A 27,481-nucleotide genomic window follows, 5' to 3' on the forward strand; every position below is an offset into this window, starting at 1 on the left:
AAATCATCAGTGAATCAGAGCATGATTAAAAAGTTACAAACATTGACTGTTCTGTTGGAAGTGAGGGAGAAAACTATAGACTGCAGGAAGATCTCAAAGAACTGGTCAGAGTGGGTAGAAAATGATAAATGCTGTTCATTCTAGAGAAATGTGAGGTTGTGCATTTGGGGGATTAAATAAGGCAAGGAAACAGAATAGATGGGAGAATGATGTAGAGGAGTAAAGACCTTAGAATTTGTGTCCACAGATCCATGAAATAGCTGAATGAATAGATTAATGTGATTAAGAAGATATAGAGGATATTTTCCTTTAGTGTTTCAGGCAGAGATTAAAATGTCAGCCAGGTTATTGCAGAACTATACAAAGCACTAGTCAGGTCAGAGCTAGAATTCTGAGAACAGTTCTACTCCCCACATTTCTAGAAGTGATTGCTAGAGAGGAGGCAGAACAGATTTACAAGAGTGTCGCCAGGGATGGCGAATTTTTGCTGTGAAGATAATTTTGGATTGTTTGCTTTGGAACAGATGAGGCTGAAAGATTTAATGGAAGTGTACAAAAGTATGATGCACCTAAGTAATGTGGATAGGAAGAACCAATGTTGGCTCATAGAGAGATCCACAGCAAGGAGTATCAATTTTATCTAATTTTAAAAAGATGAGGAGGTGGAGTTGGCAATTAAAGATTTTTTTTCACCTAACAGTATGACAGTCTGGAACTCACTGCCAAAATGATGAAAGAGACAAAGCCCACACTGCTTTTCAAAAAGTTTGCAAGTTTTACATTTGATGTACCGTAATCTATGGTTCATTTTCAGGCTTAATGAATCAAATGGCTCAGTCTATACTGCACACTTTCTACATTTGTGTTTTTAATCTCAGTGATTCTGACAAAAAATACATTGTTATAGAAACGCTTGCAAGAAACAGGTGGTTCAAAAAGTTCACTGTAGCTCTCTAGAATAAACCTTGCATATAAAAGTTAAGAACTGTGCTCACTTGAGTTGACATGGGCAGAGCTGCACATGCTGTGGACCTCCCATTTGGTTGTCACTGCAGCAATAAATCGAGCTTCTCCAAACCTTCATGATGAAGTATATTCTCTTGAGACAACTGTTCTGAAGCTCAAACAAAACTAGGGTTAACAAAGTGCTGAGGTGAATTGTGCTGAATTCTTTTGTCACCTCCATATATTCCAATGGTCTATTAACTAATCCTGTTTTCCACTATCTAAACATCACAGCATTCAAATCGTGCCCAAATCACAACTCTAATTAGAATTCCAAATGATCCATCCTGTCACTGCACACCTTTTTAAACCCATTCAGTTTAAAATTTTTATGTTTAATTCCCGTGTGTCTGTAGCCTGTCACAATCTAGTCAAATTCTCCAATGTTCCAACTCTGATCTTGGCCTTCTCACTGGTGATGTAGCCTTCGACCGTTTAGGTGGAATACTCTAAAACACTCTCCCTGAAGTATTCCATCTTAATTACCTCATATACAACTATCCTTAAAATCAAGTTATTTCATAATCATCTTGATCACCCCTTCATGCAGCACCTTCTTTGACTCACCGTAGGTCTTCATCTGATACCTTCCCTGTGAAGTACTTTGAGAAGATTTTCTCTGTTAATACTAAATGGATGCAAGTAATGGTGTTATTATTGATGTTGGAAAGATAGGAGATCAAAATAAACACAAATGAGCTTTGTGTGCAAATCAATTCACAGTTCCTCAGGACTAAATGTTAACAACAGTAAAACTTGTACTGATAGTTAGCAAGTAACATTTTGTGTGCACAATTTCAAGCACTGACCATTTCCACCAGAGAAAGCCTAATCAGCTATCCTTGAAGTTCAATGGCTTCACCATCACTTAATCCCCCACCATTGGCATCCTGGGGTGGGGGGGTGGTGGGGGGGGGGGGGTTCCCATTGTCCACAAACTGAACTGGACTAGCCATATAAGTGCTATGTCTACAACACCAAGTTAAGACTGAGTATTCTGTAGCAAGTAATTCACCTCCTGACTTTCAAGAGCCTATCTACATCTACAATGTATAAGTCAGGCGTGTGTTGGAATACTGTCTATTTGCCTAATTGAGGGTAGGCAAGAAAATGGATTCTATCCAAGCCAAAATATCCTGCTTGATTGGCACTTCATCCACCACATTAAAAATGCATACCTTTAATGGTGATGCACAGTATGGCAGGATGTACCATCAAGAAGATGCATTACACCAGCTCACCTTCTACAACATAATTAAACCTGTGATTTACACTGTGCTTGAGAACAAGGGGCAGCAGATTAATAGGAACACCATCCCTACGAAGTTGTGCACCATCCTGACTTGGAACTAAATCAATGTTTCTTTGCTGGTGTAATGTCAAAACCCTTGAACTTTTAATAGCACAGTGCGAATATCCACATGATTCAAACTGCTTCAGTTCAATGGATAGATCACCACTGCCTTTTCAATGGCAGTTTGGAATAGACAGTAAACGTTGACTTTGCTGGTGATGCCTGCATCCCTCATACAGAAAATTGAAGTACTATCATGTTCCCCAGCAGCAGCGATGTAATTTTGAATGCTATAAAATTACATATGCTGCATGGTGACTAACAGCTAGCAGAACAATATACTGATGAGGATTTATTTTCCAGTTGTCACTATTTTTATACAAACCTGCTAATAAGGAGCATGACGTTGCCTCTTCAGTGTGCTCTCCCATTCAATGAGGTCACGGTTGATTTGATGACTTCACATTCCTGCCTAACCCTGATAACATTGCACCCACTTGCTTATTAAGAATTTATATAACACCTGCTTATGAATATTCAAATCCTATGCTTTCCAATGCCTTTTGAAGAAGAGAGTTCCAAAGTCTCACGACCCTCTGAGACAACATTTTTCCTCATCTCTGTTTTAAAAGCTTTTCATGCATGAAGACGCCCATTGTCTTTCTGAATCTCTCACTCGATAATGTACTTTATTTGTTCTGCCAAAAGAGTTTAGCATTTTCCTGCATTTATACCAAGTTTGCTAGATCTTTGACCAATCAAATAATCTATCCATATTCCATTGTAGTTTCCTTATGCCCTCTTCATAACTTATTTTCTGAGCCATTTTTGTGACATCAGCAAATGAGCAACATTCAGCCCATTCATTTATGAGTTGTAAGAAGTTGAGGCCTTGGCACTCATCTCTGTGGTATATCACTTGCTACATCTTGCCAACCAGAAAATTAACTATGCTTACTCTGTTTCCTGTTAACTATCCAAACTTCTATCCGTGCTAATATGTTACTCCCTATACTATGAGCACTTATTTTCCCAAATAACCTTTAATGTGGCAATTATCAAGTTCGTTCTGGAAATATAAGTACAATACATCTACCGGTTTCCCTTTATCTGCAGCACAAAAAAAACCCTCAAAAAATTGTTTATGCATGATTTTGGTGACCAGAACTATACACAATTCCATATATTGACTAACAACTGTTTTAGACAGTTGCTGCTTTACATCCCTGCTTTTGTAATCTATAACTCGCCAAAGAAAAGAAAGCATTTCACATGCTTTTTCATATTCTCTATCTCTTCTGCAACCTTCAAGGATCTGAGTGGCATACATTCCAATGTCTCTTAGTTCCTGTGTCCTACTCCATATGCTCCTATTTATTGGGTATGCATGGGTTTATTTGCTCTCCTCAAATGAATTTAATTTTGAACAGATTAGTCTATTTAGAGTTATAGAGATGTACAGCACAGAAACAGACCCTTCGGTCCAGCTTGTCCATGCTGACCAGATATCCCAAATAAATTAGTCCCATTTGCCAGCATTTGGCCCGTATCTCTCTAAAGTATTCCCTTCCATATACCAATTGCCTTTTAAATATTGTAATTGTACTAGCCTCCACCACTTCCACTGGCAGATCATTCCATACGCGCACCACCCTCTAGTTTTGGCCTCCTCCACCCTGGGAAAAAGACCTTATCTATTCACCCATTCATACCCCTCACGATTTTATAAAATGCTGAGGTCACCAACGTTCTTTCTATAGTGAAAAGACCAGAATCACATGCAGTATGCCAAAAGTGGCCTAACCAATGTCCTGGACAGTCATAACATGACCTCCCACCTCCTATACTCAATGCACTGACCAATAAAGCCAAGCATACCAAATGTTGTCTTCACTGTCCTATCTACCTGTGACTCCTCTTTCAAGGAATTTGCACTCCAAGGTCTCTTTTTTTCAGCAACTCTCCCCAGGATCTTATCATAAAGTGTATAAGTTCTGCCCTGATTTGCCTCTCCAAAATGCTGCATCTCACATTTATCTATATTAAACTCTATCTGTCACTCCTTAGCCCATTTGCTCATATGATCAAGATCCTATTGTCTCTGAGATAATTTCTTTTGCTGGCCATTACATCTCCAACTTTGGTGTCATCTGCAAACTTACTAACCATACCTCCTATATTCACATCTAAATCCTTTATATAAATGATAAAAAGCAGTGGACCCAGCATCACACCTTGTGGCACACCACTGGACACAAGGCCTCTAGACTGAAAAGCAACCCTCCACCACTACCCTCTGTCTTCTACCTTTTGAGCTAGTTCTGTATCCGAATAAGTAGGTAACGTAGAAACATAGAAGATAGGAGCAGGAGGAGGCCATTCGACCCTTCGAGCCTGCTCGGCTATTCATCACCACCATGTCTGATCATCTAACTCAATAGCCTAACTCTGCTTTCTCCCCATAACCTTTGATCTTTTTTGCCCCAAACACTATGTCTAGCAAACCCTTGAATACATTCAATGTTTTGGCATCAACTACTTCCTGTGGCAATGAATTCCACAGACCCACCACTTTTTGGGCGAAGAAATGTCTTCTCATCTCTGGCCTAAATGGTCCACCCCGAATCCTCAGACTGTGACCCCTAGTTCTGGACGCACCCACCAATGGTTACATTTTCCTTGCATCTACCCTGTCTAGTCCTGTTAGAATTTTATAAGTCTCTGAGATTCCCCCCTCACTTGTCTAAACTCCAGTGAAAACAATCCTAACTAAGTCAATCTCTCCACATACATCAATCCTGCCATATCCAAATCAGTCTGGTCAACCTCGACTGCACTCCCTCGAAAGTAAGAACATCCTTCCTCAGGAAAGGAGACAAAAACTGCGCACAATATTCTAGTTGCCTCACCAAAGACCTGTATAACTGCAACAACACATCCCCGTTCCTGTACTCGCAACCTCTCGCAATGAAGGCCAATGTACCATTTGCCTTCTTTACTACCTGGTACTCCTGAATACCTACCTTCAGCAACTGGTGCACAGGGACACACAGATCCTGCTGCACACTCCCTTCTCCCAATTTACAGCCATTCAGGTCATAATCTGCCTTCTTGTTTTTGCTTCCAAGGTGAATAACCTTGCACTTATCCAAATTATACTGCATCTGCCATTGATTTGCTCACTGATCCAACCTGTCCAGATCATGCTGAAGCATCTCAGCATCCTCATAACAGTTCACCCTCCCATCCAACTTGGTATTACCTGCAAACTTTGAGATGTTATATTTTGTTCCCTCATCCAAATCATTAATATATATTGTGAATAGTTGCGGTCCCAGCACTGGTCCCTGTGGCACCCCACTAGTTACTGCCTGCCATTTTGTTTCCTCTCTGCCAACTAGTTTTCTGTCCATCTCTATACACCTCCCTCTATTCCATGAGATCTAACCTTGCAAACCAGTCTACCATGAGGAACCTTATTGAAAGCATTATTGAATTCTATATAGATCACGTCTACCACTCTGCCTTCATTAATCCTCTTTGTTACTTCTTCAAAAAACTCAATCCAGTTCATGAGACAATATCCCGAATCAGTCCTTGCCTTTCCAAATAAATGTTAGTCCTGTCCCTCAGGGTTCCCTCCAACAACTTGCCCACCACCGATGTCAGGCTTACCAGTCTATAGTTCCCTGGCTTGTCCTTACCACCTTTCTTAAATAGTGGCACCATGTTTGCCAACCTCTAGTCTTATGGCACCTCACCTGTGGCTATCGATGATCCAAATATCTCAGCAAGGGGCCCAGCAATCACTTCCCTAGCTTCCCACAGATTTCTACCTCGATCAGAGGTAGATCCTGGAGATTTTATGCATTTTACGATGTCCAGCACCACCACCTTTGTAGTATGGATATTTTTTAAGATCTCTGATATAGTTTGTTTGAAAATCTGTGCTGTTTTATACAGATAGCAGTGTGCTCCATCTGTCCTTGGCTGTGTCCCTACATTCATGGTGGACAGCTTGGATTGGATGTCATGCCTGTTTATGCATTTGTGAAATACTGAGCTGGGAAATTCCTCTGATACACGTTCCCTCCAGCATTTCCTGTTTCCTTACAGCCAGTATCCTCATTCACAGATGGATCAATTTCATATACATTGAAATCAGAAAATGCATCCTTCAGATTTTTTCATGCAAGTTGCTGATTGGAACCACTGCCCACAAGTTACAACCTGTTAGGTTGAAGGATCCAACTTCCTAAAGTTGGTGAAGGGGCCATGAAATGTTTAGCTGTATCCACATCTTGAAGCGGACTCAACATTTTTATGAAGATTTTTATTTTCTTGTAGTCAGCAGGATGACTTCCCCCATTCCTATCCCATAGCAAATGTCATAGTCCACTGATTGGTGTATTTTTGCCATTCAGTTGCTCCTCAGCAGAGACCAGAGATCTGGCCCCAGACCATGAATAGCCCAGCTAGAAGGTTGCAAGGATCAGGGTGGGAGGGGCAAGTCCCAGTCCCTGACTTAGAGATATGCTGTTCAAAGGTGAGTGACAGATCCCAGCCTTTCTCTTGGGAAAAGAGAAACATTAACAGCCCTATGTAGACATTCATCAGTGCACTGCTTTTAATTAACTGGTTTCTGTTAGGATGAAATTTCTGAGTGCTATTTTAAGTTAATTGTGCGATAGTGCAAAGAGTTTCAATTCTTTAATGTTTAAGGACATGCGTTGAGGTCCATGTACCTTCTTTATCCCTATTTTTAGATGGTTATTTCAGCGATTCCATGAGCCAGGCCTCATGCTCTGGAATAGATGATGAGTTTGCCAAGAAGAATGGCTGTCATGTGATTGGGCATATTGATGACTACAATGCACTTCAACAGCAGATCATGGAGGGCAGAATATTGGTTCAGAGAATGGAGTCTATTGTCCAATCCTGTGTTAATGCTGCTTTTCTAGAAATTAATGGATCTAAGGTAAGAACAGGAAGAAATGAACTTGCTTATCACATTATTGCTAAATGCATTGGATAATTAAAGCTATCATAGAATCCCTACAGTGTGGAAGCAAGTCATTTGACCCATCGAGTCGACATCGACCCTCTCAACAACATCCCACCCAGAAATTGGAGGTGTAGTGGACAGCGAAGAAGGTTACCTTAGATTACAACAGGATCTTGATCAGATGGGCCAGTGGGCTAAGAAGTGGCAGATGGAGTTTAATTTAGATAAATGTGAGATGCTGCATTTTGGAAAAGCAAATCTTAGCAGGACTGGCACACTTACTATTAAGTCCTAGGGAGTATTGCTGAACAAAGAGTGAAGTGGAGGTTCATAGCTCCTTGAAAGTGGAGTTGTAGGTAGGTAGGATGGTGAAGAAGGCATTTGGTATGCTTTCCTTTATTGGTCAGAGCATTGAGTACAGGAGTTGGGAGGAGTTGTTGCTGCTGTACAGGACATTGGTTAGGCCACTGTTGGAATATTGTGTACAATTCTGATCTCCTTCCTATTGGAAAGATGTTGTGAAACTTTAAAGGGTTCAGAAAAGATTTACATGGATGTTGCCAGGGGTGGAGGATTTGAGCTATAAGAAGAGGTTGAATAGGCTGGGGCTGTTTTCCCTGGAGCGTCTGAGGCTGAGGAGTGACCTTATATAGGTTTATAAAATTCTGAGGGACATGGATAGGATAAATAGACAAAATCTTTTCTCTGGGGTAGGGGTGTCCAGAACTAGAGGGCATAGATTTAGGTTGAGAGGGGAAAGATGTAAAAGAGACCTAAGGGGCAACTTTTTCACTCAGAAGGTGATATGTCTATGGAATGAGCTACCAGAGGAAGTGGTGGAGGCTGGTACAATTGCAACATTTAAAAGGCATCTGGATGGGAGGGTTTGGGGGGGATGTGGGCCAGGTGCTGGCAGGTGGGACTAGATTGGGTTGGAATATCTGATTGGCATGAACAAATTGGACCGAAGGGTTTGGTTCAGATAAAACAGCTGTTGCTGTGTGAAATAACGCCACCCAAGGCCAGTATTCAGTCACCAAGTAAATCTTTATTTACATGTGCATTGTACATAACACTGACCAAGCTACCTTAGAATTGGCTCCTATATAAACAGTGTCAGGGATTCTGTTCATTCATGTCAGCCAGGACTCTCTGATCAGACCAGATTAACAGCCCCAATCAGGGAACACATATTCTGTCAGGTCTTCCTGGCTGACCTCATTCCAATTAATACATTGTGTCAGTTCATCCTTTCAAATAGATACTGGATATTTATATATATATATTGTTGAGAATGAAATTGTTGTTATAAGAATAGGTAAAGATCAAGTTGATCTGATATTTTATACAATATTGTGCTTTTTGCTCCTGGAGTCAAAAGTAGGAATATCAAACTTGTGCCTTCATATAACTTAGTTTATCAACTGGTACATTTATCTATTGAAATATTAATGTTTCATAACATTTTATGAGGAAGGGGTGCATAATGTAGTTTTAGTCTGAGTACATTGGGAGAGATGTATAGGTCTAAGGACTGGCACTCATTAAGGTTATCCTTCTTATCTGATGGGCAGGATTTGGATCATCAGACTGTAAAGCAACTGTTCTCCAATACTAACACTTTGCGCCAGATCCTGGATGAAACTTGCTCCTTACTGAAGATGTTCTGGAGAGCTGCTTTACCACATTCAGATGGTGCTATGCAGAACAACCAAAAGGTATAAAACATTTGTGTCTACTGATGATGGGCAGTCAGGACTGTGGAGTTAATGCTACAATCAGATCAGCCATTGAAGAACAGGCTTGTGTAATCATTCACCTACACCTATTTCTTAAAATGTTATACTCTGGCATAACCCGATACAAATGATGCACAACAGAATATGGTGTTGTAAGATTAGTTTATTCCCCAAACACTTAGAAGGCACATTTTTAAAGATGGACTCCATCCTTCTTTTAAATCAGATTAGATATGCCATTTTCCATGATCTTGTCACTATAAGATTAGCACGTATGGGAACTTGCTGTGTGCAAATGTCTGCCATATTCCATGCATCATTGTTTTATTGGTTGTAAAGTGCAATGGAACATCTCCAGATGAAGACAAAAGCAATCTTAATGCAAGACTAGTAGCTTTCTTGCTACCAGTAGCATCCAGTTAGAAGTAAAACTAGCATTGCAATATATGGTATCTCATGGCATTATTGTAAACATCATGGTTTAAGTTCAGTTGCTGTGATTATTTACAGGAGCAGTCAATGAAGGAAGAGATATGCAGGCTGAGAAATAAGATAACAGAACAGGAAAGCCTGCTGCAGAATGCAATCAGTCGGCTAAAGGCCACAAATCAAGTGAAGGAAGGAATGGAGCAGTTCATTGTCAATCAGTGTATGTAAAAACGATACTTAAAATTGCCTTTTGTATGTGGATATACAACAGAAAAGCAAATTTATTTGACAAATTGGAGTCTCTTATTCCCTTTAACATGTCAAAATGCCATTTTTACACAAGTGGAAAGTGACCATAAGCTCTCCCAAACCTTAGGTTAATGCCCAAGGGGATCTTTTTGTGAATCTGATTCCTTGGGCATAATCTTGTTTAGGTAGTGAGGACCCACCTGCCAGCTGGAGAAATAGACAGACCTGCGCTGTGTGTTCATGGAGAGGCTCACCAAACCACAAGCAGTGGTGAGAACACTGGCAGGCCTCTTCATAGAAGGATGACCCCAAGGGCAGAGATATTGCCTGGTCATGGTCAACCGTTCCGCAGGTGAAGCATTGGCTGCTTTCAGAAGGACATTCTTTTTCACACGTAGATAATGCGGGGTGGGGGGGGTCATGGCAAGGAGAAGGGGCACCAGTAGTAATTGTAGAGAGGTAAATACCAGTAATACAATGCCCCACTCCACTCCAATTTCTAACGTCCATTTTCTCAATCATGAACCTAGTGTCATTGATCCATGGATCAATATATCAAGTGTCTCAGGTGCTGTGTACACCATATGGCAATAGGTCTGCCAGGAGCAGCAGTGATATGAGGCCATTAACTAGCACTTAAGGACCACAGCTGGAATGTAGCAGGTTCCACAAACCCCATTATTCTGCCTATACCAATGCCCTTCCTATCTTGCCTCCAAAGCACAGGATTGTGAACCTTTTGTTTAGGAAATGTGCCAAGGCTGCACAATTGAGAACAGTAACTTTTATCTCCCAAAATGGTTGGATTTGAATCAGATGGGAAGTTAAACATTTAAAGTCTGAAGAAGGAACCCAATCTGCCTTCTATTCAGCTCTGTATAATTTTAAGATGTGGAATGTCTTGCAGGTAACCAATCCACAATGAAGAAGTATTGTTGGGTAAACCCTTTTTAAGAAGGCTACATGCTTGCAGTTTTACAGTGTTTCTGTTTATAACCCTTGTTGATTGGATTTCCCAGGCCTGAGGTGAATAGAGCCGAGTCCATCAGGTAGATCTGTCTCTGGGTCAGGAAGTGCAGAAATGTGCCCTCTATATCCAACAAGCTAGTCTACAAACACACTTCTATCTCCATAATGTCACCCTGACATTGCTTTCTCCTTACTTGGCAACACTACCAATTCTTGTCCAATGACCACACCTGACGGCCTGAACAATGTACTGTACAATCTTTAAATTAACATTGACAGACATTATCCTTGAGCATGGTTTTTCTTCTGGAACTTTCCACCTGGGCTGCGAAGTCTATCTGGCTGGTTTCTGGTGTGGAACTCGTATAATAAAATCTCATTCCTGCTGTGGATTTAAAATTTCATAGTCTTCATGTTTTCCAAACCATAACTCTTCCCAAAACACTCCAAAAACTCAATGTGGTGCTAACTAGGACCTCTGATTCTTCAGTAACTGTGTATTTCAGTGACCCAATACATTTGAGTTCAAAAATGTAATACTGATTTAATCCCATGGCAGGAAATTCATTCAAAGAAACTATTGCCGGTTTACTCACGAGTCTATCAGGTGAGAAGAGCAGAGTCCAATTTACATAGACCAAAGCTGCTGGATTTAATAAACCATTGAAATGGCTGCTTCTCTGCCTCTGTGCTGAGTTACCTAATAAAATCCAGGCCCCATGTTAGATAGACCAATTTAGTTCTCCACTCCTCTTACTACTAACAAACCCACCTTACCCTTGACTATGGAGTTAACAAAAGCATTCATGATTCTTGTTCCCATCACTGAACAGAAACTCCTGTTGGAATGGTGCATGATATGTGACCACAACAAGTCATTCCTTTTTTTATTCCTCATTTTCTATGTGTTTTGTAGCCTATTAACGTCCGTGATTTAGATAAAACATAAGACGACCAGTAACTCACATGAGATATTGGAGGGAGAAAGGTTCCTGCTATGTATAGAACTTGCTGAATTACCAACTGAGAAGAGCAAATTCATGGGGGAAAACCAAGGGGAAATTGTTTCTCCAATTAACTACTATTAGCAGTTGTTGGGTTTGTTTTCTAGTGATCAGAATCTGCTAACAGCTGCAATTCTTCTTTCAGTAACAAGAACACATGATGTTTTGAAGAAGGCAAGAAGTAATTTGGAGGTAAGCTTCCACTTGACTTGAGTTAATTGGTGTAACTTTTAAAAAGGTCTTAAAAGTATGTACCTTTCTTCTTACATTGTCAATGTAAATAATTAGAACAACACCCTCTTTTTAAATAATTTGTCAATTAAATGTAGTTGCATAGGATTTTATGGTAATTTAGCCACAGATGCAATACCTTTTGAGGCATTCCTCATTTTTAGACCCATTCCCATTTCCCATGGTCTTCGCCATAAGGAGTAACACTACTCCTTATGTGTCTCAGCTAGATTCATCATCTTGTCACAGAACTGCACCTACCCCAAAGTCACTTGCATAAATTGACCATCTAAAAAGGTTTGGTGAAATTTGGTGCAGCCAGCACTGGATCATTGATGAACGTAGGTTTCAACTTCTCAATAAGATGCCTGGCACTCCACTCACCACACTATCTTGGTCTTCAATTGGATCAAATCAGTCAGTGGAACAGCTGTTGTGCTGAAATTTGACACAAGCTGATGGCACACATCCTCAGAAATCTCCATTTAACTTTAGGGAAAAAGAACTCCACTAATCAATGTACTTTTATTGATCTTGGCAACACACGTCGCTGCCTTATGAATATATCTTCAGTCGGTTATTTTGTGAATTGGCAAAGATTCATCACAAACTCAGCAGTTTGTAATTTCCTAAAAAGAATTCTAATTATTCCAAGTGGCACTCCCAAGTGTCACTGTATATCAGTACATGAACTACACAATTCAAATACTACCACTTGGTTCAGTCTCTAGAAAGTTGCTGGGGCATTGCCTTAGTTACTGCATTCACTTCTCTGCAGTTATGCAACATCTGGTTGAACCATCGTTAGGCAGCAACATGACCATGCTCTGTGTGTGTGTTGTGGTGGTGGTGGGGTGGGGGGTGCAGTGCAGTGCAGTGGAGGCTCTCCTACTGCTTTAAATGGGTTCAATCAAATGGTTTTCTAATTTGATTTCATGTGAGTTTGTTATTGTCACATGTGTTAAGATATAGTGAAAAGTATTGCTTTGCATGCTATCAAAGCAGATAATGCCAAACACAAGTACATTATGATAACAGAACAGAATGCACAATCACAGCTGCAGGGAAACATCAACTCTAATTTATCAGAGCTCTGTTCAAACATCGCTAACATCAGGGATGTGTAATGTGTACTGGAGTTCTGTTTTCACCTGGTGTCTCAGTGGTTATCACTGTTGCTTCACAGCACCAGGAACCCAGGTTTCCTGCCTCGGGTGACTGTCTGTGTGGAATTTGCACATTGTCCCCGTGTCTGCGTGAGTTTCCTCTGGGTACTCCAGTTTCCTCCCACAGTCCAAATATATGCAGGTTAGATAAATTGGCCATACTAAGTTGCCCATAGTGTTAGGTGCAGGGTCAATATAGGTTAGGGGAATGGGTCTGGGTGGGTTACTCTTCAGAGGGTCAGTCTGGACTTGTTCAGCCAAATGGCCTGTTTCCACACAGTCGGTAATCTAATCTTTTCCTGCTAGTAATGCTATGATTAGCTTGCTTGTTTTTTGGTGGCTTATAAGCAGGGTAGGGTTAGTTAGCTCAGTTGGCTTGATAGCCTATTTGGTGATGGCAACAGCATGGGTTCAGTTTGTACATCAGGTGAAGTTACCATGAAGGCTCTCCTTCTCAACCTGTCCCTTGCTGAGGTTGGTGACTTCAGGTTAAATCACCACCAGTCACCTTTTCCTAATGAGAGAGTCTGGTAAGACCATCAGCAACTTTATAAGTAGGAACATATATCCAAACAGATCATGTTCACAACTGCTCAGTTTGTCAGGAAGATTCAGGATAAAGTAAAGCTAATTTGTTTTCCCCTTTGCTCACGACTCATTATTCTCTGATTAAGCAAAAATGGAAGACTTCCAACTAGCCCATTAACTATCCACTCAGAGGCAATAATAAAGGCGAGCAGATATTTGACTTACTTTGTGGTCCATTCTGTGTTTTTTTCTCTCTCCAAAAATAAACACCTAAAATTTGCCTTCGATAGCAAACCAGAATAATTGAGTCCTATTCTTTTATATGAGCCAACTACAAAAGTATTTAGAGTGCAAGTTTATCTCAGGAAAATACAATTTGTACATTTTGCAGCAGATGATACTTTGATCTGGATAACAAAAAACCTCTACATGCTGTTTATATTTCATTTTTGTCCAAGGGGCCTAATAGAAAAGAAAGGGCAAAAAGACTCAATTAAGGGATAATTAATTCTATACTATTCATTTTACAAAAAAAAACTGGTGTTCAATAAACCATTATTGCATATATGTGAAGAAACAATTTCAGTAAAATCTCATTGCAATGAAGTTTCAGATTTCCTATCTAGAACCTGTTGTTTCTCCTTTCTGACATTTTCTTCCCTGTGTGCCCTTTGTTTTTTTGTGAGTCTGTTCAGGTGAATGATTGCACAATTGCTGGTGTAAAACCCTCCCTGAACGACGACAAAGGTTGGTAATGATGTATCCGTATCAGCATGTGTCACAAAAAGCCAGATTGATCTGGCTCTTCACTGATTGTTAACACTGCTATACGTAAAACCATTGCATGAGTCTGTCATTGTAATTTCTGTCATTATCTCATTTACATCTAACAATTCTGTCCTCAAGCATTCACAAAAAGTGATAATATTAAGTAAAACCTCATTGACATCTGCAAGTATTTTAAAGGAAACTGTCAAATATTTTGGAATGATTATAATGCAGATGTTGGCAAAGCTGCATTTTGATAGCAACTTTTACTCTTACTCTTGGTCATCATTCCAATCTTTTACAAGGTAAAAACAATGACTGCAGATGCTGGAAACCAGATTCTGGATTAGTGGTGCTGGAAGAGCACAGCAGTTCAGGCAGCATCCAAGTAGCTTCGAAATCGACGTTTCGGGCAAAAGCCCTTCATCAGGAATAAAGGCAGTGAGCCTGAAGTGTGGAGAGATAAGCGAGAGGAGGGTGGGGGTGGGGAGAAAGTAGCATAGAGTACAATGGGTGAGTGGGAGAGGGGATGAAGGTGATAGGTCAAGGAGCAGAGGGTGGAGTGGATAGGTGGAAAAGAAGATAGGCAGGTAGGACAAGTCCAGACAAGTTATGGGGACAGTTACTGAGCTGGAAGTTTAGAACTAGGGTGAGGTGGGGGAAGGGGAAATGAGGAAACTGTTGAAGTCCACATTGAAGCCCAGGGGTTGAAGTGTTCCGAGGCGGAAGATGAGGCGTTCTTCCTCCAGGCGTCTGGTGGTGAGGGAGCAGCGGTGAAGGAGGCCCAGGACCTCCATGTCCTCGGCAGAGTGCGAGGGGGAGTTGAAATGTTGGGCCATGGGGCGGTGTGGTTGATTGGTGTGGGTGTCCCGGAGATGTTCCCTAAAGCGCTGTGCTAGGAGGCGCCCAGTCTCCCCAATGTAGAGGAGACCGCATCGGGAGCAACGGATACAATAAATGATATCTTTTACAATCTTACCACAGTATCATTAACCCAGACGTGAACTGTACATAAAAATTCAGACACGTTAGAAGTCTGCTAAACATTACCAGTGGTTACACTTCAAATCAAGTAGTTGTTAAAAGTCACCAAAGCCTAAATTCTTTGCTTCAAGCAAAGAAATGAATATACAAAATGGTGAGACTACAGAAATATTAATGCTCACTATATCCATTTTACAAAGCAATCAAATGCAACACCCTACCTAACCATGATGCTGCTGATTCATGAAATTAGGAATTGGGACAAGTAGTGGGAAGAGTGTTTCACTACTGTTTTCACGAATGTTGTAACAGCAACCAGGCGCTCCTGACTTGCAACTGTGGAATGGTCAGACATGTGGTTGAGAAGTCATTTTGGTAGGAAGAGGCTTTAAAGGGTAAGATTCGAGAATGCGGAGAGAGAGATTGAGGGATACATTTGAACAAATTAACAAAGATTGTAGAGCAGGTTGAGAAGGCAATGATGCATATGGCATCCTGAATTTGAAAGTATGGATAGGGTACAAAACGGAGTGTGATGAGCCTTAACCTGGAAGTGTTACAATAAGGAAAACTTGTCGATTGCACAGAAATTGTAACTTTTTAAACATATTTGAAAAGGACTTTGAAGAGTTTTTAATCAATTATAAGTTTTTTAAAGAAGAACTGGTGCTAGCAACCTTTGTCTTGAGAGAAGGATAAACATAGGATGCAAAATTCACATATTAAATAACAAAGAGACTGCAGCAGGGAAGATCAGAGAGGCTAGTGTGTGATAGTTAAAGATTTTTCAGGGTAAGAACAGAATTGTGAAATGGACTGTTCTGCTACTTTGCTTCAAGATTTGCCAGTCTGTTTAACAAGGTTTATTAAAGAAGACAGCTAGTCTCTGGGGAACCTGTAGCCCTGTGCCATCAAGATATTTGTAAACCCAAGTGTATAGGAGTATGGTGTTTAGTTGTCAACTGACTTTATGGATCTTGAAAGGAATGAAGCTGCTATTTCAGATGAGTAAAAACCCAAATTCATAAGTGAGTGGAGATCAAGCATACGGGAGGCAAAGTTGGAAATTGGTGTCACAGTTGTATGGGAAGTGAAAGGAATGCTTGTTACCCATAATTCTTGCTCGATCTGTGTTTTTTAAAAGAAGTTACTTATATTTACTGAGATCATAACTAAACAGTCCTCAATGAAGAAATTATTGTTAAGAATTCCCCCATGGGGCTTGTATCACAAGGATGTGTTGGTAAACCTATGAGAAACAATGGATCAGTTTGGAGTAATGTGTCTCATACCAGGTACTACTGATGGGGCTGTTGAATAAGAAGAAACTTGATAACAGTGTTTAAAACCATGAAGAATCTAGACACCATAGATGACAGAAACCATCCCCGTGGACAGGTTCAAGAACCAGGGGACACCAATTTAAGGTGGTTGGTAAAAGAAGCAATAGGAGGGAAAAACCTTTTTCCACGTGAATTGTTAACATATAGCCTGAGAATATGGTGTAAAAAATTCAACCTTGGCTTTCAAAAGGAACTTGAATAGTTATTAGATAAATTAATAAATTTCAGGGCCTCTGTTGCTGTTGGAGAGTTCCAGCATGAATGTATTGGGTCAAATAACCCCTTTCAATTCAACAGCCATTCTATAACAGTAAATAAGGGAAGTATTTTTGCTGAACATGAAATGGTTAGTAATCGTGACAGCAATCTTTGCAGCAACAATTTAAATTCTTAACTGGAAACTTTTTTTAAGTAGTCTGCATTAACCCCTTACTGTAATATAATTATAGATTGGCAATTCAGGATATATGAAATTGAGTAGGGCAGTGTCTCTAACTGTTATGCTTTTTATATAAATGATTTATGTTTTTAATGAGCATCAAAAATAACTAAACATCATAGGCTATTTTCCTTTATTGCATTCAATTGTACTCTACAAACTTAGAATTTACACAGTTTTTCTAATGAAATGACTGGACTAGTAGATTCATAAGTTTTGTACCGGTGTACAATCCTTTAACCAAAATGCTTGGAACTAGCTGGTTTTTGGAGTCCAGAATTTTCCGAATTTCAAAATAAGTGACAGTTTGATGGTGAAATTTTTAAAAAATCTTACCAGAGGAGCGCACACATTAAGTAAAACAGGGCCTTGAAACAGAATCAAGGCCTGCTGGTGCTGGGCCACACCCCCCACATCGCATCTGAGTCATATGCATCAAGTGGGTGTTGACTTGGGTTAACTGTTTGCACGCCAAACAATCTTGTTAATAGGAAAAAACTTTAAAAACCTTTGGACTTTGGAGCCTTTTGGATAAAGGATTGTCTACCTGTCTGATATAATCTCACACAGTACCAACACCACAAAAATTTTCATTTTGGAAATACTTGTATGTCAATTACATGCTTGGCATATCTATTTGATATTATTCTATTTGTGTTTTAACTGGCCATCCATGTTGATGATAGCACTGTCTTCCTTCCCAGCAGAAATCTCAAAGCTTGGTTACAGCTGTTCCAGAAGCTGGAACTTCATGAATTCTACTTATCCAGAAGCTGAAGCAAGAAGTCTGGGTCAAAGTTCACTGTCTGGGAAGGATGGAAGATATGGCCCCAAGATAGTTTAAGTAGAAAACTGAAGCAGCCACCATTTTATTGGTTTGTTTTCTCGTTCGAAAGACAACACAATATTAGAATCTTATTCAACAAAAATAATTTAGTCCCACAACATTTGAAAACAAAAGTAAATTGCATCCTTTGTGTTTCCAGAAAGAACTAAGCTACATAGTTCGAACCTAACAGTGACTTCCTTCTGATTCTACACAAAAAAAGTTTAACTTTCTATTTCAAATTTTTACCTAAACAGAAAAGTTATTGGTGAAAGGATCTTGGTATCTTGTGCCCCCACAAAGGCTATGAAGCTTACAGCCTAATTTAAAATGCAATCTTAAAGGAATTGAGAAATTTAAAAAGAAATCTATTTCGGAAGTCTCAAAACCTACTGAAAATTCTGGTCAAGAGTTACATAGTAATATATATATTACTACAAATGTTTTATTGTGGAGACAAAGAATGCACATCAAGAAACATTGAGCCTAATGGTAGCTTTGGTAAATATTATCCTGATTTGAGTTTGTGCAATTTAAAGCCGAAAAGTCTAATTTGGGAGTGACTGGAAATATACCTTCCAATATTTGCTGCTAAGTAAAATGCTCACTGAGTAATCATTAAACAAAAATTATGTGCAATAAGTTTGCCATTGAGGCCAACTGCTGCAATGTGAGCTTTATCAAGCACTGGAATAAGACAAAACAAAATTTAAAACCTTTAACAATATCTTGCATTGTAAATTTTACTTTACAGCTTTGATTTAATAATGTTGTACAGTGGTTGAGAGTACGGTACAAATTTAAGACAGGGCTGGATGACATTGTAGATTATTAGAAATAGAGAATTTAGCACCAGTATTGTTTTTGCCTGCACTGTATATACAGCATGGTGAACATATAAGGTATGTATGCTTGGCTATCTAGTACACAAACAAAAGAATGGGCTTGTAAGAATTAAGGCAATTCAATATATATAGAAAACAGATGTGTGTGAAAGGTCCTTCTGTGTAATATACACAATACATCTATATACACACAAGGATTTTTGGGTTAGTTGGCTTTATAATTCAAGACCCAGAACTTCTGTTCTTTAAACAGTTGGATACCAGACACTAAGTGATTATTGTCACTTCCGAATGGCAACTTCCTAGTGCTTGGAGCCCAATGAAAATGTTCCCAATTCTGAGACACAATGGGGTTTTCTTGCATCGGAAGTCTGACCCAGACCCAAAAGCCCTGGGCTGGTAAGTACTGTAGGTAATGTTTGTCCAATCTGGGTCAGAAAGTAGGAATTTTGGTCCAGATTGGACAATTTGGGTCATTATGTAATATAAGGTTCCATTGTTCTAATTACTGAAAAAGTTTTGCAGCTTGAGAATTTTCCCCATGTGGCTGTATAATTGAAAATTATGTTTCAATGGATCATAATTATTAAAACTGTTAATCTGGTTTTATGGAGAAAAGATGACCTTTCAGTATTCAGAATTTGTTTGGGGTGCCAAAGCATGTGTTTGTGATTTGTTTTGCATGGTCATTGTATATTTAATTACATTAAACAAAGCCAGGGATCAAGAAAGACTGGGGTTGGTTGTCAGGAAACTCAAGAAAAACAAAATATTTTCCATGATCTAAACAAATGATGATTGATCACTGTTTGTTAATAATTCAGGGTTCCTGTACACAGTCTATTTTGCTACAGGCATCTCCTATGGCACCACTGTATAAAGCGTATATACTGATCATTATGTAGTGTGTCTTTCAGGTTGTATATATTTTCCCAGTGTATATACATTCATTTGTATAATGGATTGTAGCAGTGTATGTATGACACAATTCTGGGAAATAACTAAAGTTGTGTGTTTCCTGGATTGTTTTGCGAAAGCCATTCTGTGAAAACCTAAAGAGGTGTGTTTAATGTATTAAACAAGTTTGTTTTCTTCTCATGGTCCAAATAATAGACATTAAATGCTCAGTGCCTGTTGAACTTAAACAGAGGAGTAAGGAGTCATTTGGTTGTATTCAAACTAATACTCATTTAGCTTCTTAGATGAGAATTGCAGCAACCAAGACCATTTAAGGATGCTCTTCCACAGTCACAATTAAAAAAAGGTGGTGCTGAAAGGAGAATGATCCTTGAAAAACTGCTTCATATATAAAGCTATCTCCTACTTGAACCTTGGTTCAAATATCTGAAGTAACCACTATGATCCTGTCTGCAACTTAGAGTCATACAGATGATTAGCATGGAAACAGATCCTTTCGTCCATCTTGTCCCTACTGACTAGATATTCTATCATAATCTAATCCCATTTACCAGTACTTGGCCCTTCCTATTCATATACCCATCCAGATGTCTTTTAAATGTTGCAATTGTACTAGCCTTCACCACTTCTTCTGGCAGCTCATTCCATACACACACCATCCTCTGAGAAACGTTGCCCCTTAGATCCCTTTTATATCTTTGCCCCCTCACCCTAAACCTATGCCTTTTAATTCTGGACTCCCCACCCCAGGGAAAAGAGTTTGTCTATCCATCCTATCCATGCCCTTCATTATAAACCTCTCCGATGCTCCAGGGAAAACAGCCCCAGCTTCTTTAGCCTCTCTCAATAGCTCAAATCCTTGTAAATCTTTTCAGAATCCTTTCACGTTTTGCAACATTCTTCCAATGGGAAGGAGACCAGAACTGCACACAATATTCCAAAAGTGGCCTAACCAATGTCCTGTACAGCTGCAACATGACCCCCAACTCCTATACTCAATGCTCTAACCAATAAAGGAAAGTATACCAAACACCATGTTGACTATCCTATCTACCGGTAGACTCCACTTTCAAGGAGCTATGAACCTGCACTCCAAGGTCACTTTGTTCAGCAATACTCCCTAGGACCTTACCATTAAGTGTATAAGTCCTGCTAAGATTTGCTTTTCCAAAATACAGCACCTCACATTTATCTAAATTAAACTCCATCTGCCACTCTTAGCCCATCTGATCAAGGTCCCATTGTACTCTGAGGTAACCTTCTTCACGATCTACTATGCCTCCAATTTTACGGTCACGTGCAAACTTACTAACTGTACCTTCTATGTTCACATCCAAATCAATTATATAAATGACAGAAAGCAGTGGACCCAGCACCGATCCTTGTGGTAGACCACTGGTCACAGGCCTCCAGTCTGAAAAGCAACCCCCCACCACCACTTTACTACCTTTGAGCCAGTTCTGTAGCCAAATAGCTAGTTCTCCCCATATTCCATGAGATCTAACCTTGCTAATCAGTCACCCTTCAGGAACCTTCTCAAATGCCTTACTGAAGTCCATATAGATCACATCCAGCACTCTGCCCTCATCAATCCTCTGAGTTTTATTGAAGAAATAACAATCAAGTTTGAGAGACATGATTTCCCATGCACAAAGCCATGTTGACTATCCCTTAACGTTCCAAATATATGTAAATCCTGTCCCTCAGGATTCCCTCCTAAAGCTCACCTACCACTGACATTAGTCTCACTGGTCTATAGTTCCCTGGCTTTTCCTTACCACCTTTCTTAAATAGTGGCACCACGTTAGCCAACCGCCAGTCTTCCGGCACCTCACCTGTGGTTTTCAGTGATCCCAAATATCTCAGCAAGAGACCCAACAATCACTTCCCTAGCTTCCCATTGAGTTCTAGGGTACATCTGATCAGGTCCAGGGATTTATCCACTTTTGTGCATTTCAAGACATCCAGCACCACCTTTTCTGTAATATAGATATTTTTCAAAGACGTCACCATCTACTTCCCCACATTCTATATCATCCATGTCTTTCTCCACAGTAAACACTGATGCAAATTTTAAAAAAAATTTCTATATTTCTCCCTGGACTTTTGAAAGATTCATTTAAATAATATTTCATTGCAAAAATTTACAAAGAAAGTAAAGGCATTGCATTCTTGAATACAAGTGTGGTAACTAACACTAATGCTAAACAAGAAAACAACTGATCCAAGTGGCTTTAATTTCCAACATATATCAAGTTCACCTTATCTTCACTGTCCGTGATAAGAAAATGCATCATCTTTGTAGGTGTATGTGAACTGTGAATATATTACACAACAAAATTGGGGCTTATGGTTAAGAAAGCACCAGCCATTATGTAATAAGCTGATTTTATTTTTGTTACAACCTTATATAGTATACACATCAATTTACACAGGAAGTGCACTCCAGTATCTGTAAAGACAAATATTCATGCTATTCCACACACAAATCTAGACCACTGTGTGCTCCAACAAAAATCTGTACAGGAAACATACTTGCTATTCAATCACAAAGGAGTGCAAAGAATCAACAATATAAGGCTTTGAAATTCCTCAAACAATTTGTACTGCCCTCAGAACACTGGATCATTTGGTACAACTCAAATGTCATGTTTCCCATTGTTTCAAAGGAAAACTTTTCCAGGCTGCTAACAAATTTACCTTATAATGCATAGTTACTGTACTCCAGGTTCTGCTAGCAAGTGACAAATTAGCCAGCGATTGCTTCAAATACTTGGGAATATAAATTATTTCCCAATTCAGTTTCTGCAGATGAGCAACAACCCTAGCTATTAGACTTTGATATTCAAATAAGATAGTTATTTCAAATCTTCATGCTTGTGCACTTTTAACTTGCAGCTTTAGATTATCAGTGCTAATAACTGAAACCAAAAATTAAATGTCCCTACAGCACCTGCATCTTAAAATGAAATAAAGACTCTTTTGACTTGTCACTTGTCACTTGGCAGTAATTCAACTGGCAGAACAATCAGTTAGATCAACTTGATCCGAAATCATTAGCAAAAATGATTCCATGGCTATAATGCTCTCCTAGCTGCCTTTTCATTGAATCGCTGAAGGATGCCAGGCGAAAGTGAGGACTGCAGATGCTGGAGATCAGAGTCAAGATTAGAGTGGTGCTGGAAAAGCGCAGCAGGTCAGGCAGCATCTAAGGAGCAGGAAAATCGACGTTTTGGGCAAAAACCCTTCATCAGGAGGAAGCCAGTCAATCATTGCACCTGTGCTGGCTCTTCAAAAGAATGATTATCGCACCCTCCTGCTCTTTCCTTATCGCTCTGTAAATATGTTCCCTTCAAGTATTTATCCAATTCCTTTTAGAAGATACTATTGAATCAATTTCCTTTCAGGCAGTGCAGTCCGGATCATGACAACGACGAGAAGCAACATTTGTGAAGAACAAGTTTTGTAGTCAACCTACATCCATATCCTTGGACTACTGGAAACTACTTTTTCTTTATTTACATTATCAAGATCACTCAATATTAACTATCTCTGCCCTCAAGAGAATAACCCCCAGATTTTTAAAATTCTGTTCACTTCACTGAAGTCCCTCATTCTTGGTACATCTTGCAAAGGCTTTGCATACTATATGACGTTTCATACTCTGAAGTCACTATTGCTAAAGCCAAGGTTCCCAAATGTTTTTCTTTAACAAACAAAAACTTCTCAACTTGTCCTGTTACTCTCTAGGATCTTCGTTCAGTTCCATATCTGTGTTCCCCTGCAGCCAACTGTACAATTTGGTTTATATTACCATTTCTCCTTCTGCTATCAAAGTGTATCATTTCACAATTCTCTGCATTTGATTTCACCTATCTGCCAGTTTCACCAGTCAGCATGATTCTGAACTTATTTATCATTATTTAAAATCACAACAAAAGTCCTCTGTTCAATGCATCAACTCTGTGCAAATGGAGTTTTAGCCAGTTTCTAATATTAAAACTCTAACCTCTAATTACAATTTTTTGTTTTATTTTTGTCGATCCTTTAAACAGTTTCTTAAATACATTTGCTAGCTGGGGGCAAATCATTATTTGGTGTACTTCAAACCAATATTCTAGATAATAAGTTCCATCAAAAATATTCACACCAGTGCATCTACATTAAATTAAATAGCTGTGCTGCTACATATAAAGGTTCTGGTATTAAAAGATAGCACACTTCTACATACTAAACAGTCAAAGATTTCAATCAAAAAATTAATTTTACTAAAACAAAAAAGTTGTTTCACTCCCCTGAAGTCAAATGTAATATAAATTAAAATACTAAGATTTTTGAAATATTTCAAAATCATTTGAATTTCAACTGTAAGTTTTTCCTTGTAAAACAGCTCATCATGGCTGAGATAGCTCCTCAATTTCAGATGCATTTCAAGTTTCCCAAAGTACAAATCTGAAGTAAACATTCTGCATTGCCCTAGTTGAGGCCATAGCATTCAGTGTCACACTTGCACGTCAATCTGGTAAAGTGCTTGTAACTATTATGTAGAAGGCAACCAACACAAACTGCTAAAATCCTAATGAAGCTCCATCACTGAATAGCCAACTAACAGACATTAATTTACCATTTGAGCATGCTGGCTAGAAATGGCAGATCAGATTGGCTTATAGAGTAAAGTAGTAACATATTTCTTCTTATATCGATGGGTGGCACTAAGAACCATCACACCATCCTAGGATAGAAAAGCAAGGTATTTGTTAAAAAAACTAAAGTACAGCATTGACTTTAAATTCATCTTGACAGGTTTAAGCAGGTTGTTCAAATGAAGATCAGTTGTGGTACTAAACCATTGAGCAACCAATAGGACTGTGGAGTAATGAACTTCTACTAGGTGGAAAATAATGCAATTAAAACTACAGTAAAAAACAATTTTCTCATTATTGAGGTAGGAATCCAATTTTGACATAATTTAAAACAATTCTTCCTTTAATATGAATTGTCAAGTGCACCTGCTCAGAAGTTGCATTAATCAATTAAATAAGCTCATTGAAGTGCAGTTAAGATTTCTGAATAGAAACAGATCAATTCAGCCTCTCAAGCCTGGCTTGAGAAAATCATGGTTGATGATGGTCTGATTAATGGGCTCCCACCCCCCACCCCAGTAGCTCAATTTTGTAAATCAACTACTTGCTGCACAAATAAGCCACAGAGATTAGGAATATTTCATATACAATGTATAATCTCTACTGAGTTAACTGACTGTACCTAAATCGCAATAAGCCACTCAGCTCCCTTGCGGGGGTGGGGGTTACCATTCCAGAATTCTTCCTGACTTTCATTTTGTATGTCGTTCTTCTGTCAGAATGAGACCTAGGTTTGTTTCTGAAAGTTCAATATGTTGGCCTGGGCCACAAATTAAGCAATGAGCATTTGAAAATGTTACCAAAGAGTTTTCAGCATCTGTGGAAACATACTCTAGCGGCTATTATTGGAAGTTTGAAAATATAATTATATTAAGTTCAATTCCTTTATCACCTCAATCTCAGACTGAAAAACAATTATCAAATTAGACTAAATGCTCAAGGTATAGAAGGATAATCAGGAGGGCAAGGATATTGACATGTATAGAAAGAAAGAGTCAATATCACACACATTTTAATGTAAAAAATACTATTTTTGTTAAATAGCATGTCTCAGTTTAGGTAAAGAAAGCACAAAGCCCAGAACAAAGACAGGATAGACAATAAACCTTCAGCTTTTAGCTCTCCACTGGAATGAGTATTCTCAAGGCAGTGGCCAGAGTTTGTGACTTATATCAGATTGGCTTCCTCTGGCATAAAGAAGCAAGTTTCATGGGGGCCTTGAAATATTATTGCGGACCAGTATGGACTAGTGCAGCGCTGCAGCAGCCTAGGCTGAATTTATGAAGCCTAGAAGAACGCTCCTGTGTCAAGTGTACTTACTTTCTAAATTCTTATTGGCTGGCATTTTCACTTTTATTTGACTTTTTTTTCTCAACAGCTACAAATTGCTCAAACCAAGTATTTAATCAATTGCATAATATATCTTATCTAAAATTTCATTAGTTTCGCTTGGCCCACTGAAATCTCATAGGCAACTGTCTGTATTGTTAGTATCAAAAAATCTGTATAAACTGAGCACTACGTGAAAATTCTTCCTGACTATAAATCCAGTGTTGGGATGAACTAATGTCACTAAGATGTCATGGCATTCATGATTGTTATGGTATCTGGCCACTAGAGAGAGCTCTCTTACTGGGTGAGTTATGACACTAACTATTTAGCATTCTTAGCAGAGTAGGACCTATCCCTTCATGCCTTGAGATATTCAGACTGCAGCAGAAGAAAATTCAGCAGGATGACAGAGTATTTTCTCCAGTTGTCTTTCAAACACGAGCTCCAAAAAGATGGCTCATTTTGTATAAGGAAAAACATTGTTTGGAGGGATATGGGCCAAGCGCAGGCAGGTGGGACGGGTTTAGTTTGGGATTATGATCAGCACAGACTAGTTCGACTGAAGGTTGTGTTTCTATGCTGTATAATTCTATGACTCAGTTTTATTTAACCTGTGCTAATTTGCACATTGCACAACCAGTCATCTGTCAATTATTTAACTGTAGAGAGAGAAATAAATTCAGCATTCAAGTCCATTCTTAAAGTCTTAAGTCATATTGGACTTGAAATTTTAACTCTATTTTTCCTCTCCACAGATGATGCCAGATATGCTAAGTTTCTCCAGAATTTACTTTTTATTTCAGGTTTACACCATCCATAGTATTAAGATTTTATTTGACTCTTGTGGAATATTGTAGGCAAATCTTTTGTCAAGACTGTCAGAACTGTGTCTTCAGAAAGCAAGTGAGGTGGGGCAACTTAGAAATCCAACTGCACAAGGAATGCCTTTGACAACACTAAGTTTCTTTGTAAACATTATGAATTAATAAATTGTCCAGTTCAAAATGATAATAAAACACTGCTATTAGCATCATCTGAGAAGAGCTGATTGAAGTCCTCCTAACGCCTGAAGCACATTTCTGAGACTCCTGCATTTCTGCAAGCAGCAGCACATACATGAGGGCACTGAAAAATCTGCCCCCAAAAGCCTAAATCATCTGATAAGATTCACAGGGATGACCAGAGAAAATTCTGCCTCATAAATAGAATAGAAGGAAAGGATGAAGAATTGCTCCTCCAATTGTAGACTGATTGTCTCCTGTGTTTTCTGTGATAGGTTTATTAGTAAATTAGTAAAGCTAGTCTATGGGGAAAATTGCAATGAATGCTATTGCAATGAACATTGTCAATTGCTAAATTTAAATCTGAGATGAGATCTGAAATTCAGTAGAAAGGATAGTGGTGATTGTTTAAAATATTCTCACTTTGTAAATATACAATGGAAAAGGTGTGATCTCATCAGTTTGGGGGATGACTTTTTCTGTACAGGAGCATCTGAAAGTTATTTTGAAAACACCATTTGATAACTCATGCTTGTTAATTTGTGATATCTAGAAAATTAATGTTTTTATTCTGTGTTGTCGCTTTAAAATCTAATAGGGCTGATATTATTTATTTAGCATATTGATGAACTCGTCTAAATCTTCCTTTGTGCAAATCCAATGCCCTGGAGAGCAACATAAATATAGAAGGCAAAAATAGAAATTGTTGGAAAAGCTCAGCCAATCTGGCAGCATCTGGGGAGAGTATTCAGAGTTAACATTT

At 39.0% G+C, this 27,481-nt stretch overlaps 2 protein-coding genes across 17 annotated transcripts in view; one reads left to right on the forward strand and one right to left on the reverse strand.

The window, feature by feature from the left end:
• Positions 1-19,969, forward strand: part of pde4dip (phosphodiesterase 4D interacting protein) — a 466,622-nt gene extending 446,653 nt beyond the window's left edge. For 7 of the 12 annotated variants that reach the window (XM_072573987.1, XM_072573990.1, XM_072573980.1 and 4 more), the window contains 6 exons: positions 7,066-7,277; positions 8,879-9,022; positions 9,554-9,692; positions 11,840-11,886; positions 14,306-14,366; positions 17,858-19,969. In XM_072573987.1, the coding sequence (XP_072430088.1) occupies positions 7,066-7,277; positions 8,879-9,022; positions 9,554-9,692; positions 11,840-11,886; positions 14,306-14,366; positions 17,858-17,997 (743 nt within the window). In that variant the 3' untranslated portion in view covers positions 17,998-19,969. The remainder of the gene's footprint in view (positions 1-7,065; positions 7,278-8,878; positions 9,023-9,553; positions 9,693-11,839; positions 11,887-14,305; positions 14,367-17,857) is intronic. The other 5 variants (XM_072573979.1, XM_072573981.1, XM_072573982.1 and 2 more) reach the window with 5 other exon arrangements.
• The window catches only part of LOC140479803 (5'-AMP-activated protein kinase subunit beta-2-like), a 161,788-nt gene that overhangs the window by 92,281 nt on the left and 42,026 nt on the right, over positions 1-27,481 (reverse strand). The window contains exon 8 of one of the 5 annotated variants that reach the window (XM_072574014.1): positions 22,114-24,474. The exons of 2 other annotated variants lie outside the window; for them this stretch is intronic. In XM_072574014.1, the coding sequence (XP_072430115.1) occupies positions 24,397-24,474 (78 nt within the window). In that variant the 3' untranslated portion in view covers positions 22,114-24,396. Of the gene's footprint in view, positions 1-22,113; positions 25,098-27,481 lie in introns of those variants that run through there. 2 more of the 5 variants (XM_072574013.1, XR_011961122.1) reach the window with 2 other exon arrangements.

Source organism: Chiloscyllium punctatum, chromosome 7, assembly GCF_047496795.1.
Source record: "Chiloscyllium punctatum isolate Juve2018m chromosome 7, sChiPun1.3, whole genome shotgun sequence".
Taxonomy (NCBI): Eukaryota; Metazoa; Chordata; class Chondrichthyes; order Orectolobiformes; family Hemiscylliidae; genus Chiloscyllium; species Chiloscyllium punctatum.